This window comes from Leptosomus discolor, chromosome 1, assembly GCF_034619465.1.
Source record: "Leptosomus discolor isolate bLepDis1 chromosome 1, bLepDis1.hap2, whole genome shotgun sequence".
NCBI classification, from domain to species: Eukaryota; Metazoa; Chordata; class Aves; order Leptosomiformes; family Leptosomidae; genus Leptosomus; species Leptosomus discolor.
This window is the reverse complement of record NC_141391.1, coordinates 141,010,741-141,026,176: the sequence shown is the minus strand read 5'-3', so window position 1 is coordinate 141,026,176 and position 15,436 is coordinate 141,010,741. Positions and strand designations below refer to the sequence as shown.

At 37.6% G+C, this 15,436-nt stretch overlaps 1 protein-coding gene across 1 annotated transcript in view; it reads left to right on the top strand.

Annotated features, from left to right (window-relative positions):
* Positions 1-262: 262 nt before the first annotated feature.
* Positions 263-15,436, top strand: part of ARHGAP8 (Rho GTPase activating protein 8) — a 57,270-nt gene continuing 42,096 nt past the window's right edge. The window contains exons 1-3 of the mRNA XM_009949983.2: positions 263-299; positions 3,554-3,691; positions 13,801-13,888. Of these exons, the coding sequence (XP_009948285.2) occupies positions 263-299; positions 3,554-3,691; positions 13,801-13,888 (263 nt within the window). The remainder of the gene's footprint in view (positions 300-3,553; positions 3,692-13,800; positions 13,889-15,436) is intronic.

Genomic DNA, 15,436 nt, shown 5'->3' with positions numbered 1-15,436 from the left:
TCTTGGTTTAAAATACTTTTATAATACTCTATGTTGTAAGAAAATTGTGGCCAAATTCCAGTGAGTTGGTTCCTCGACAATAATTGGGCAGTAGGATTTCTGGGGTGGTTTTTTCTTTTCTTTTTATATGTGTAGTGAGTAAAACGTGCCACATTCTGGTGACAGATACTTTTGTTTGTTTTTATAGGGTTGGCTCAAGGACCATTTCATCCTGCAAGAATCACTTAGCAAGATCTGCATAGACTTGTTCCTAAGGGGAGACATGTCTGAGATTGACTATGAGAAGTTAGCTGAAATAGGTAAGTATATTTTATTATACTTCAAATGGCATCTGTGTAGAGTTACAGGTGATTTAACAGAGCATATTCAGTAGTGAGAGGCTTCACCAACACTTTGTTAATACTTCTTGGAGCAATCCAATATGAGTTACAGCCACTGTACTGATGTGTACCCTATTAAAGCCATTAGGGTTGAAGGTTAGTTTAATACATGCAGCTTTTATGAATTATTGGTAGATGTTCCTAGTGCAATTCTAGGCTATTGGAATATCACCATCATCACATACTGTGGCACAAATGGGAGTCATTACTCCAAACAGACAAGTATTGAATGAGCATAGAGATTACTGTATTGCATGTTATCTCCAAAGATGTTAGTTGAGCTGAGCAATATGGCCATGGCATTAGGGGCCTCATCATTTTGAAAGATCAGCATTACTTTTTTTTTTTTCCCTTGCGTTTTTGAGGATGCCAGACTGAACCCCAAAGCAAGAGTTTTCCAGATTTTTTTTTTTTTTTTTTTCCCCCACCTCAGCCACCCTTTCCCTGTCCCTCACCTTAGTTCTGATTTCCCCACATCATGCCTTTCAGTAGCAGCTGGATGGCTTTTTACTCCTAGGGCCTGATTCAAAATCAGTTGAAAGCAATTTTCCCTGCAGTGTTGGCAAGCTCTGGATCAGGGCCCTCATGTTGTCTCCCAGCCTGGGTTAAACAGCAATAGCAGTGTCAGTAGTAACAGAGGATCCTCTGCTATAGCTCATGGAGCAGTTCAGTAAACTCAATCATTTGCAGGAGAAAAATGGAGCTGAGGTCTCCCTCAGTTTGGAGCAATGTATCTTCTTCTTTATTTGTGCTTATTACAAAACATCTCTTAAGCTCCACTCCTCTTGTTCACACATTTAAAAAATGAAAAAAAGGAAAAGAAAAAATATACAAAGTAGTATCTTACTAGGTTAGGGTTAACTCGCTTTTCAGTAGATGTGGTAACTGTTGGGACTTCTTTAGTCCCTGTGAATAAGCGCAATACAAATGGGCGTGTGTATCTCTAGTTCTTTGGCACATCTCAAAGCCCGCAGCTTGATATCTGTACTTTGTTACAAATCCTTACCCCTGCTCTTTGGAAACCTGTCTGTCTTTATGCACAGTACAAAATAATGTTTTACAGAAGGAGTTAGCCTCTGCCTCTCTGTACCAAAGGCTGTAGTTAACATACTGGTTGTTTCTGTTGTGTTTAACTTAAATATACATTTCACTTTAATAAAAGCCCATTAAGTTTCAGTGGATTATGGTAAATGATTCACAGCCACTGCTTCATATCCCCACAGAGTAGCATTTTCTATCTTCTTCTCTCACCCCTTTACAACTTTTTGTTACTTTAGGTGGTTACAGTGCCCAGGCATGGGAAAAAACCCACCAATAAACAAAATAGTGTTTTCTTTGTTCTGAGTTTTAATATGACTTAAATATTTAAAAAAGGGAAAAATTGTGAAATTCATATACTGCATTATGTTTCTATTATTATTCCCAGCTCTTGGGACAGAAACATTCTTTAAAGTGAAAGAATACTTTTGCAGTTAGTGTAGCTTTTTATATATTGTACACTTTTAAAGGGTAGAAAAATACACATTTTGGAGATAATAATAAGAATTTAAACTTTTTTGTGTGTTTGAAAAGGATTCTAACGGTGTATTTCTGAAGGCAGATTTTTTTTTTTTTTTTTACTTATAGGACTGCTGATTTATTTTCTGATAAGGCTTTAATGTGAATTCAGACATAAAGAAATGTAAAAATAGTACACATGTTCCTGACTCCTCTTTGTCTTTGAGAAGCTCAACCACTAGTGGCATTTTTCATCCTTGTGAAATGCATTTTTGGTACAAATCACATTAAAAATAAAAATGAGACAAGAAAGCTTTCGTGTGACTGTTTATAGGATAGAAAGATAGTGAGACACTGTGAGTGGAAAGCATTCCGAAATATTTAGTAAGAGTTTTTCTCTAACGCTTATTAGCTACTGGCACATAAATCTGGCTGAAATCAATACTTAATATATTTTCTCTGCCCTAGTGTGTCTTGCGTGGTGGTCAAGGCATACGAAGTATGCAGATGATGAAAGGGAAAAATGTTCTTGAAGTACTTTTTAAAGTGGCACTAATAAAGTTATAGATAAAACTGTTAATTCTACCTTATTAAACCTTGCATGGTAAAAAGAGGTGAATGATGTACAGGAGGTGGTGCACCTTATCAGAACGTTAATTTTTCTCTGTATGTGTGCTTTTCTTCTCTTAAGCCACCAAGACACTTGTGTTTTAGTGTGTGAATTTAATGTTATTCCTGTCAGTTTCTAGGAAGCATTCACTTGAATAGCGTAGAAGCATTAGTGACAATCCCAGAGTCTGTGTTCGTTTGGATACATACTTAGAATCATCTCTTTTTGAGCCTTAAAACAGTTTGGAAAAAACTGGGGGGGGGGAAACCCAAAATGAAACCAAAAAACCCTGGACCGAGATCAACTGACATTGTGTTGCTCGTATCAGTGCAGAGGAGATTGTACTTCTAGGATCTAGTCCAGAATCTACTGAAGTTGGCGGAAGGGTCCCCATTGATTTTACTAGGCTTTTGAGCAGACTTACACCTTTGCTTTGCCTCTAACTGGAGTCTATGTTGGATGGACATTTGTCTGCCTTGCCTATTGCAAGTTCAGAAGGTTAAAGGATTTCAAGGAAATGGTGGGTTTTGGGGGAGGTGAGATGGAGATTTATTTGCGGTTTGCTGCCTTTATGCAAAGTAATGAGTCTGCTCTCAGAAGGCATTCACATGGGGTGTTAATGTGGAGTAGCTGTCAATGCACATGTTAGTGTACTGAAACTTTGACTTCTCCATTTGGGCAACCTTGAAATGAAAGGCAAGTAGCTGTAGATGGATACAACAAGCAGATTGCGGGAGTGTAGAAAATGATGAGACAACACCAGCGGTTGTGAATAGCAAGGTCACAGCATGCCAACTGTCCAGTCATTGTTGAGATTTTCATGAGCATCACAGTAAATATTGATTTTAAGGAGGATGCAAAGGTAGCTTTGAGGTATTGAACGGTTGCTTTTCACACACATGAGAAGGGTTAAAGAAAAAGAAACTGATTTGAAACCGCAACAAATAGTGATAAAGGCCTGTGTTTTTTGTCAAACTGAGCTAAAATTCAACCCTTCAATAATGTGTTGGAGGCAAAAGCTTTTCTCCGTTCATTAGCTCTTAAGCATTCTTGCTTGCTTCTTTAGAACTGCAGAAAGATGAAGAGGAAGATACACAGGCAGAACAGGAAGAAACATTTATGCCTCTACCACTTGAGGATCCCGAGCTAAATATCAATCACCCCTACTATGATGTTGCGAGACATGGCATCATCCAGTTAGCAGGTATGTTTGGAAAATACTATGGCTTTATCTTACTACACCCCTTACCACATTTTTCATACTGTATTCCTCAAGGTGATGAGTAGGAATCATGTTGATGCTTTCAGCCTTCATCCTTAAAAGCAGCTGAGTATATAATATGTAAACTTAGTGCTTTTCTACAGATGAATTATGAGCCAAATATTTCAGCTTAATCTTGTTTTAAAATATAACAATAACAATATACTATAATCTAAGGCCTAACTGTGGCTGTAACAGATCTGTAGTTTATTTGTGATAAGCTTTTGTTTTCTGAAAACAAAACCTGAGGTGCTGTGTAGCCACACGTAATCATTTTTCTAGTCTGTCCTGGAAAGGTTGTGCAGCTGAAGGGATACGGATTACTTTAAAAAAACTAACAAAAGGCAGAAAGGAAATTGTTGGCATAAATGTTAACTGCATTTATCATCTGACTTTCTGTTGTGACATGGAGAGAAGCTATGGGTACATAGCGTATTTGACTATTCGATCATTTAATGCTTACAATTATTTATTTTTAAAAAATTCTGGCAACATATAATAGATGCTGTCATATGCTATAAAAGCACCTCTTTAAAGTACACATTGCATATTTCTTTCCTTTTGGCTTGTTTTTGGCATCAGTGTGCTTGTTAAAATAGCATTAGTAATCACAATCCTGAACTAAAGAAATGTATACAGTAAGAAACAAATAGCAGTATTTAACACTGCTCATCCTAATGAAGTCTAAGATTGTGTTTCACTGTGCACACTTTTTGTACCTCATCCTTTAGTGAGCCTAGATTATGATTTTTCAGGAACATGATGGACTTGGGTTATACATAGGTATGTACCTGAATTTGAGCCATAAACAGACTGTCATCCAGATGAATATCAACTTTAGCAAAACTAGTCCTCTAGTGCGGTGTGATTTGTTAGGGCAGCAAAATCTGTGGTAATTTGTCTTCTGACTTACAGTGGGGGGAGAATTTTACACATAGTAACTTCTCTTCCTGAAGCCAGTTATACACATGATAATAATTACTTTTTACCTTCTTCGAAACTAACCACCCAGCATAAGACTCAAATCCATAAGCAGATTCGCATTCTTGCAATTCAAAAGCTACTACCTGCTAACCCACTAGGATGTTTCTCACTCAAGGAACAGTTTTGGGATGGGGGAAATAGCGAGATATGAAAGTTATTAATGAAACCATTGAAACCAAACTGACAAAGCGTGAAATAGATGTGTTAACAGACACACTGAGTACCCCAGATTCACTATAACTGTCCACGTAAGAACCTCTTCCATCTGCTGTATTAGGCAGTGCTACGTGATAACACTTTAAAAGAGATCTTCAGGACTTTTTTTTTTCTCCTCCTAGTATATTCAACATCAAATTGCAGTGGGCCATGTATTTACTGCTTCAACTTTAATCACGAACAACTATTTAGTAAATGTTTGTTGTAGCTCGTTGTTCTTCATTCACTCAAAGCCGCCCTGAAAGTCGTAAGAACTTGGTATTTGTCTGATTTAGCTGGTGTTAATTCTAAATGGTCCTTTTGTGTTTATTTTCCTTGGAGGAACCGTTGTGATTTTTGAAGCTATGGGCAGAGCTGCCAGGTGATGAGCTGAAACCCCTGAGTCTGTGCCATCTCATCAGACTGGAGGAAAAGGGGACAAGGTGGCAATCTTAGTTAAGTTCTCCTTGACTGAATAATAAGATATTCCCTACTAATTTATTAAAAAAAAAAAAAAAAAAGTTTGCATGCTACCAAGGCAAACAAAAGCTTTAGCTTTCATAGTCTCAGAAGGACTCTGTCATTTGACTTGGGAGAGTTAAAATGATGAGTGAACTCAAAAAAAGGGAAAATTTTGGAATGAGAATATGAAATATACTGGAACAGCTCCTTTTAAAAATTCATGCTTTTACTGCTGGTGGAACAGAGAACGTGTGGTGGGGACAGAATGATAACCAGCCTGCCCCTTCCTGAGTAGTCCTGCCTGGCTTTGTCATATGTGTATGCATTATTCCTCTGTTAGAGAATAGGAAACGTGCTTCAGTATAGTGGAGTGAAAGCCACAGTGTTTTTTAAAGAGACCTACCTGTAGCTTCCATAGTTTCGTCTCAGAACTTGCTCCATATGAGTGTTTGCTCAGAATAAAGTCCAAACATTAGGTGTACTCTTGGTTTAAATCCACTGGAGCAAATGGAGGTATTCACAAGATGAATCTTCGATGAAATGTTGGATTATCTCTGATGGTTTTGTCCTTAATACTCTAATCTTTTGTAGGGAAAAAAGTCCCCTAGCCATTGTTTAAGCTCAGAAAAGAGTGGCCTCAGCTGCCATTTCAGTCAGAAATATATGATGGGGTTTTGCAAGTCTACTGGACAATTTGAGCGTGAAGCACAAGCCGGGAGCTGTGCTTCAGAGGGCAGTCTGCACACTCTAAAGCGTGGTGGGATCTAAGAGGAGAACGCAGAGGTGTGCATATGACTGCAGAACATGGGGAAGCTAAAACGTGATCCAAAGCCATGCTTCACCTCCACAAAATGAGACCTCCCTATTCCCAGTGTTAACTGACATGGAGTCAGGTTTGAATGTTTTCTGGATTTGGATTAAAGTGAGGAAAGGAGGAGCTCTTCAGATCTCCTTCCCATCTTGGAAGAGGCCAGTTCCTTTCGAAACAAATGATTTTTACATGATTGGTACCTAGTTTATGATGGTTTTAATCTCTTTGAATAAGACAAAGTATAATTTCAGTGTTTGGAATGGCTGTTTTAAAGCAATTCTGAAAGCTGTTCCTTCAGTTCTGATTCTGTGATTGAAAAACAATGAGATGCATTGTTTGAAATAATTGAAGAAAAAGCAAGAATTTAGGTGAAAATATTTGCAGTAATTTATCCATCTTTTACAGTGACATAGTTTCCAACAGCTAATTTAAAAAAAACCAATCATCTAAAGTTCCTTCTTGCTTCTCGCAAATTAAAATTACTTATACCTGCTTTCCATAACAATAGCTTTGACTGTATGCGCAGGAGACTTTTTGAGTTGTAGTCACATAGTGTGAAAATACAATTAATTAAGAAAGAATCGAGGACATCTTTTAAAACATCATAAGCTTTAGTAGTTTATTAATTACAGACGTTTGTGTCACAAATACCAATGTGCAGCTGACTACTCAAAGCATATGTAAATCGAACAGTGCTGCCGTACTGGTTCTTTTTATTTTTGTTTTGAAGTAGAAATTTCAATCTGCTGCCTAAAAAGAAACTCAAGGTTGTTTTTTCTTTGTGATAAAAAAGAAGGGACATATAAACATATATGGTGCATCAAGCCTCCCTATTTTTCTGTAGTTTGTTTCTATAGTATGATTGCTGACAACTTCTTGCGATACCTTTTTTTGAGTATGTGCTTATTTAGTAGGACTCTCTCTTGTGTTTTCATTAACTGCGAGTGACATCCTTTTATGTGTTAGACAAAACTTTTTAGTGGAATCAAAGTCCATCATTGTTTTAAATCTGTATTTCCCTTCTTAGCCTTTTGTTGCTTTTCTAGTTATTTTTAAAGATTTCAGATATCCAGCCTGAGTCTTTGTAGACACTGTCTATATTTTTCTTCAAGATCCAGTTGATTTCATGCCCCTTTCTGATACTGAGCCAGTGCATTAGAAACTGATTAGAATAGTATTATGTAGGTCAGACTATGAAAGGTAAAGCTGTAATTTAGTTTTTGGGACGTTTAAGGAGAAACTGTAGTGAATTACCTCATAAGCCTAAGACACAAGTCCTAATAATTTTCAGTCCATTTCAGTGACAGCTTTGCTGCTTCTTGCAATACCTTCAGGAGCAGATCTGTGGTCTGTAAATTGAGGAGCCACGAGAAAGAACTGGATTTAAAGATTTATTTTTTTTTTCCTTAAAAGATTTACATTGGATTTTTTGGTTTGGTTTGGTTTGGGTTTTTTAATTTTATTTTATTTTTTTATTTATTTCCAAAGAGTATTCCTGAAATCAGTATGTCTGACATTATTTCACGAGTACCCTTTTGGGGAAAACAAATAATTGACTGGAAACACCTAAGACAGGCACTTTTCAAGAAGGAAGCTGAGGGCTCTGGTTTGTAACCTATTTTGCAGCACAAGAGTATATTTTAATGTGGGCTTTGCACTTTACAAAGCATGTCCTAACCATTTGGTGGTTGTTGTGTTTTTCTCTCAATTGCTATGACAGGAGCTCCAAAATAAAGGTTGATATCAATGAAAAGTATTTTCTCCTCTAGTGAAGAGGGAGCTTGCCTGAGTGATAGAAACATGGGTTCAAATCCTTTAGGCAGGAATTGAACTTGGATTTTCCAGATTCTGCACCAGTTTTCCTCTTGCTTCTTTCTCCAACGATTTTCTTCTCAGAATATGAAAGGAAATAAATCCTTATTTACTGCATTCCTCGCTTTGAACATCAGACTATAAGTTATAGTGTCATTTTAAAGACAAAACTTGAGTTAATTATATCAAAATATATAGACATGTTTTCTTGTTGAATCTGAGAAAATATAACAGGTCCGCTTTAAACATAATTTAGTAGAGCAACAGGCTTGCTAAAATAAATGATGGCTCAAAGTGCCAAATTCAAATGTGAATGTGAACTCAATTTTAGGTTGAGTGCCCTGACAATATACCACAAGTCGTTCTCCACCCAAATATACCTTATTGAAAAGAAAAGCCTGGCACTATTTCCCCATTACCAAGTAAATGTAAATTATATTCCCTTTCCGTTTGACTATTGCGCTGTTTCTTTGCTTTCCTTAAATTTTCTTTTGTGCTTTCTGTGAATTGTCAAAATACTTAGTTTTGCATCACTGAACGCAGTTTTGGTTTTCAGTGCCCCTTTTAAGACTAGAGCATCGTTCCAGTACAGAGAGTGAGCCAGATGGAACTATACTGACATTAGAGCTTCAGGAATGCTTCGGGTTAGCTTCAGGAATGGCTTTAACTCACCCTTATTTCAACTTATTTTGCATACTTTAAGAGGAGCACAGATAAAATGTAAATAATTAATTACATCAAAAGCAAGCTGTCCTTTTGCCTTCAGCTGATCTGAAAAAAATGTGTTATGGCAAAGTATTTTTCTTCAACAAAATTTAAAAGGAGAATTGCTCATGGAGGAATCTTTGATGGGGAAGCTTTGCTTTCTGAGAGGAATGAACAAGGTTCCTGATGTAGGAAATGTCGTGAACATTCACTTATACTCATTCCAATTTAGAAAGACACCTGAGTATGTACTTGATTTTAATTGCAATTTTAGCACTTTCCAGAATGAGCCAGGTGCAGTACAGGTCCAATCCTCTCACAGAAAGTTGGTTTCTAAATAAACAAGTGCATATGAGTAGAATCCAGAGGAATGGATGTAAAAAGGGAACTTTGTGAAATCAATACCAGTTGACTTAGAATTTAGAGTTGGTGTGTTCTCCATAGTTCCTTGGTGGATCTGGCCTCTGTCCCAAAGGATAAACATTACAATGGATATTTTAATACTTCATCTATAAGCTGGCTAATATCTGTTGTAATTTATTTTCATGTGATCAGCCAAAGCGATCAATGCCAGGAGAAAAAGGACTCAAATCTCTACAACTAAAGGTGTAAGCTGCTTCTGCTAGTGTTGAGACTCAGCTATGCTATCTTGGCTGTATATTTCTTAAGTGACTAAGAATTTGCCATTATAGATGGGCAGAGACGCGTAGTGGATTACTTTGGGTGTATTTACTGTCCATTACTCAGTCTAGGCAAAACACAGAAGTTTTGTAATGGCTTTTTTGTGATTCTTTATTTCCCTGAGTTGTAGAGAGTAGAAGGAGGCTTGAAAGCACAGTTTGTCTCACCATTTAACATAGTATAATTGAGGTTTTGGGTCATTTTCTCTAACTTAAATTCTATTAAAGGAACAAATACGTGAGCAAGTGTATTCACTGGTGTGACCAGTCCCCTGGATTTTGACCCTGCTTCTACTCTCATTGAAATCAATGGCAAAACTTCCGTTGACTTGAGGATCTTGCGTTGCTGTAATGTGATAATGACAAGCTTTAGTGAAGTAAAATATTTCACTTCTCACTTATGAAATAGTAATGTTTAGTATCATCAGAACAAAAGCTCTTAAAAAGTCATGCTAAAATTACAGCATTAAAAAGATCTCATGCAAATTGGAGTGAGCTGTATCAGAAAAAACCTTTTCATTTGCAAGAAGCACTTAGGAAGTGCTGTGCCCTCTGAATTCTTAATTAAAAAGTAGAACAATCCCCTTTCCCACTTACCCTTCCCTGTGTCTTACTGTAACTTTATTTTTTCTACTGCAAAGTTTGATATCAAAAGTGATGTATGATTCGTGTCTGTTTCAGTGAAATCCAGACAAATAAAACCCCAGCAGATAGCTTGTATTTTAATGTGCATAAACCTCATTCTGGACAGCACGCTCTACACACCCCTCTTTACTCAGTGAGCGCAGAGGAGGAGGCTGGCATTGCCGTGCTGTGCTCCCAGCAGTGGCTCTGCAGCCAACACCGCTGATAATCCTGAGGCTGCCTGGGAATGTGTCTGCACGATAGCAAGTGCCCGATCCAAAGACAGAAGCCTCCTACCCATGGGCAAGAGAAGTCTATCAGACCTTTTCTCTGCATGAGGGCAGAATCTGAGCCAGTGACTTTTAAAAAGGCATAGGTAGGTGGCTAGAGGAGTGTGAGAATAGTTAAGGCGCTCGGTCTTTGGGAACGCCTCCTAAATATCAGGAGCTCAAAACCAGTGCAGAAAGATAAGGGGAGGAGCACATTTTCCTGGGAGTGTAGAACAGGTTATCAGCTTTCATGTGAAAGTGTTTGGTGACAATAGCCTATGAAATAAGGTAGGTTACTACAAAACTACATTTTTGACCTGAAAGTGAAACATGAAGGAGCAAAGCTGATATTGCACTTTTTTTTGCATTGTCCCCTGGAGAAAATGAGACATATTTCAGTTCTATCTTAAGTCCAAGTAGTGTGGAAATACAGGATTTTGTGAGATAAAAATATGGGAAGCTGGCACAGCTTTATTTAGCTTTTAATGGAGTCAAGGTTCTTGGTCACCTCTTCTGGTTTGCTGTTAACTGTGTGGTACTGTGGGGTGGGAGAATGAGGTGCTCTGCTCTACTGGTAGTTTTGAGAAGGTTTCTCTGCCTCAGTTTTCCCATTATCGAAACCAGGCAATTATGTTTGTTTACGTTCTAAGTGTATCTGCAGTCTTTCATAAAGCTGGTTATTTTTTTTCTGCCTTTTAATTCAAGCAGTCAAATGTGACCAACAGTAACGATTAGTGACTCATTTAGTAATTTAACTGGAAACATTTCTTAGATTTATTTTGCTCATAAAATTGATGTCTCTAACAAATAAAATATCCTACAGTGCATTGTAACACAGCAATTTTTTCACAAATAAGTCATGATTTAGAGAGCAATCTTTTATTAATTTTTTAATTTTAGTACATCATTCATATTAATGCATGTCACATTATAATGCCTTTATAAGTACTCTGAGAATATCAAATAAAACACTTAAAAATAACTTCAGGAAATAAAATTATGGTCTGTTAAAGAACAATATACAGACATACCCGAGTACGTACAATTGTGGTGTTATGCACATTCTTCCTTTAATGGTGCCCAAGTATCTTATTTGACACAGGGATTAGAATTTATTTTTAGTAAGGAAAGAGACACCAGGCCTTGTGGGATGAAAAAACACCTTTGAGAAATATAATAAAAATAAGCAGTCAGCCAAAAAGGAACAGGAAGAACCAGCCAGCAGAGAAAGCTATGTTTTAGAAGTTAAAACTGCAGGACTAAAGTGGTAATTGCAAAAAGGCAAGCTGAGTTAGAGCTTTACAGGTTGTTAAAGCAAATAGTGAAAGGTTCTTTGGTGTTATAAACACAAAAAGAGAGAAATGGTCTTCTGTGAAATTATAGAGTGGGGTGGCCATCAGAGATAATCCAGCTATAGGTGTCAAACGAAGGTAATACTTCATCTTGGTTTTCAGTAAAGACGGTGATGTTGATATTATTAGGAAATCTTTTTAAGTCCTGTATGTGATGTTCATCTGCAATTTATTATCTAACTCTTGTCACCCTTTTTTTAGGAAAGACGCACTCAGATTGGAGCAAGGTAGAGGACAGTGAGGTTGGGGAAAAGATAGATAATCTAACTTGTTTACAAGCAGTAAAATATAAGCTGGGAAGGCATATGATTATTGTTTAGAGAGTCCTTCGGGATGGTAAATAGTGCTGAAGGAGAAGCGCTCCTTCAGCTGAGTGATGTCATTGTCATGCAAACAGATTGGGACAAACTTCCTGTGACTTTTAGACTGGAATTGAGAAAGCAGATTGCTATTTGTCAAAGCAGTGAGCAGGAGGAGCTAGGAACAGAAAAACCTAAATTATTTTTGACATAGAGCTCAACAAATTAAAGGAAGGATTATGTGGACGGCTCCTGGTGATAACACAGGCTTCAAATTGATAATGCAGAAGATGTCTCCCGGTCCGTGTTCATATGTGAAAAGTCATTAAGTGTTAATCTTGCCTCTTGCCTCCCTTTTTCACTCCCGGACCTAAAATGGACTGGGTTTAAATAGATGCTGTCCCATCATGACCTCTGCAAGCACTGTTAAGCACAACCAGGCAGGAAGTGGACAAAGCAAATACTGGGGTATTTTTCTTAGTGTGGAATCTGTCAGGTGAGGACAGCAGTCTCTTCCTGAGTTGAATGAAGGAAAGAATATTACTGTCAGTGGTGGGTTTTCATGGAAAATGTATGTTTGCAAAGCTGGAAAGTCTTCTGTTTGTTCATATCTAGTAATTTGAACCAAAATCAGTAATACAAATTAGCACAGCTTAAGAAGGGGTCTGAAGCAGTTCTACTCAGTTTTCATAGAAATGTTCCTATGATTTTATTTATTCATTAAGTGACTCCATCACAGGTTTAACTTCCCCCATTTTACTTTTTTTTTTTTTTAATTTGTTTATTCTTTGCAGCTACTTACTTAACTAAGGGTAAAAGTGGAACAACAGAATTATAAAGAATAGCTAAAAAACCCCTCAATTCTTAACTTTATTGTACTCCTACTGATATCAAAGCCAAACTTTGATGTTTCAGTGGCAATAGAAGCAAGTATTAAATATAATTTAGTTTGAACATTGCAATTAGACCAAGAATGTCTCAAATATTAATTCAGTCTAAACATTTTTCTGGGATGTTTCAGTATTGCTTTAAAACAAATGATATCTTTCATGTAGATATATGTTAAAATCTTAACACCTCTCAGCCTTCAGTGCCAAGTTACCTTTGGTACGCGCGTGACTTAACCTCTGTGCCTGGCTTTCCAGATAGTGGAACTTGGGTGTGGGGTGAGCATTGCATGAACACCAACCTTGTCTGTACAGACAGCATGGGTGAAGCTGTCACGAGTCAAAGAGTAAATGAACTTGAGTGCAGCAATGTATGCTTTGTCAGAGGGACTTAAGGATCTTCAGGTTAAGAAAAGCATACTTTTCTGCCTTGCTTGTTGTGTTCTATATGTGATCTGAATGTAGTGGTGCTTCTGGAAAAGAGTATCTAAGAAAGTTTAAGTTGGTTAAAAAAATCTGACTTAGATATGTGACAAAGCAGATGCCCAAAGTGCTTGTAGGTAGAGTGGTATTCTTATAAATTCTAGAAATAAAGCATAAAGAGTTTGAAAACAGGTCACTTCCAAGACTACTAGGGAAAGCAGGCCTGGTGTCTTCCACGACTGAGTGCTGCAGGAGGACTTAAGTGTTCCCTGTCAGGAGCTGAGCACCACCAACCACCTTTGAATATGACTTTCTCAGCTTAGCTTCATCATTTGCCCAGCAGCTGCTTCATTTCAGTGCAGTGGTGGCCAAATTGCTTTCTGTAGGCAACATGTGATTTCACACTGAAGTTTCACAGTATGTTTTGAATAATGATGGGAGACAGAGGTAGCCCCAAATATCAGAAGATATAAGCCATTACTTTGGATCACTGAGGTCCCATTGCATAAGTAAATGAGCATTGTCTTTACTAACTGTTTTGTTCACTAGGTGATGACAATTCTGGAAGAAAGGTGATTACCTTCAGCTGTTGCCGTATGCCTCCCTCCTATCAGCTCAATCACACCAGATTGCTGGAGTAAGTTTCTCTCAGTCACCTACGTGGACTACGTTACATTTTTATAGGTGAAATTCTATTAGCTTGTTTCCAGGTGAATGACCTTTCAGGGAGGAGAAGTGGGAGTCAAGGAGTGAGATGAAAAAAAGGATGTAAGGCCTACTAGTGTTAAGTGAGTGAGATGTGGATGAAACTGCCAGAGTTACTTCAAGTGGGACCTTGACTAGAAGAAGCAACCCACTGTGTACTGAAATTAACTTGTTGTCTTGATTTTATTAATGAATTCTGATCGTATTTAAAAAAAATATAGTTTATGATGAGGACAAATTAAAGAGAAATTCTAGTATTTTAGTACTCCATACATGTGTTCTTATGAATAGCAGTGTTTGCCTCAATGTGCTATGCTTTATCTCCTCAATCACTCAGCAAGAGCATTGTTTGGTGATTTACATCTTAGTTGTTTTCCTCTTTTATAAAAAGATCTGCATTACATACAGTATATTATGCTTAAGACTTTTATATGTGTCTCACTTTGTATGTTTGGTTTTTTGTGTTAAAAGAGGTTGTGAATATGTAAAATCACAACATTCTTATAAACTTGCTGCAGCAAGGCACCAGGGCATGCTTCTGCCTTGAAGGAGATCCGTTCTGCCATGAGAGTTCTGTCCTTATTAAACATTTTAAACCTATTTTTGTTCTTGTACAGCCTCCATTGCTGAAATGTTTGAGTGCTTTTCAGCTGTCAGTACCCACCACATTGGAAAGGACAGAAGTGCTGTAATCTCGATTTTTCAGAAAGAGAGAGGGATTAAAATACCGGTTACTTAAGAAATGTGTTTGAGACTGTGTTGCTTCATTTTTATGCCCTTCACAGCTAGGGTATTTCCACAGCCTTTAAGCCAAACCTTCCTGTGTGGCCTAGGGGGAGCATTAACACCTAAGAGGAAGAGCCGCAGCAGTCAGCTCCTCACCTAGAGGAGCTACCTGCAGTGATTAATGGGAAATGCCAAAGAAAGGAGTGTGACAAACCACGTTGCTGCCAGATCTAAGAACCCTTCCTCAGTTCTGTGAAGAGATGCCTTGATGAAACTAGAGTTTCCAGCTTTAGTCTCTTTTGGACTTGAACACTTACATGTTTTCCTGTATCTGAGCCCACATCAAATCACTTGGAAAGTCTGTGCTAAGAGAGAACTGGAGGCAGTGTCTGAATGTGAAGCTAGCAATATAGCTATCAAGTGATCTACTTTTGAGTAGTTAGACTCAGATGTTGAATTCTGAGGAAAAGCTGCAGAGTAGACCCAGATTGGTAGGTATTTTGTGATTAAATCACTGAAAGAATTGATGTGGTAAAGCTTTTGTAATGTCCCTGCAATTCTGTTACAGCCTTGGAACAGGTAATTGACTGGACAAAAATACTGGTTATTTTATGCCCACAAAACTCTCAATTATTTTTAGAAGTACAGGCTTTCTGGATGCAATGTGCCAAGGAATTTACGTACTGTAAAATAAAACGTGAGGCTCTCTGGATCTAAGAGTATCTGTTTAGATATGTTTTAATTTCAAACTCTC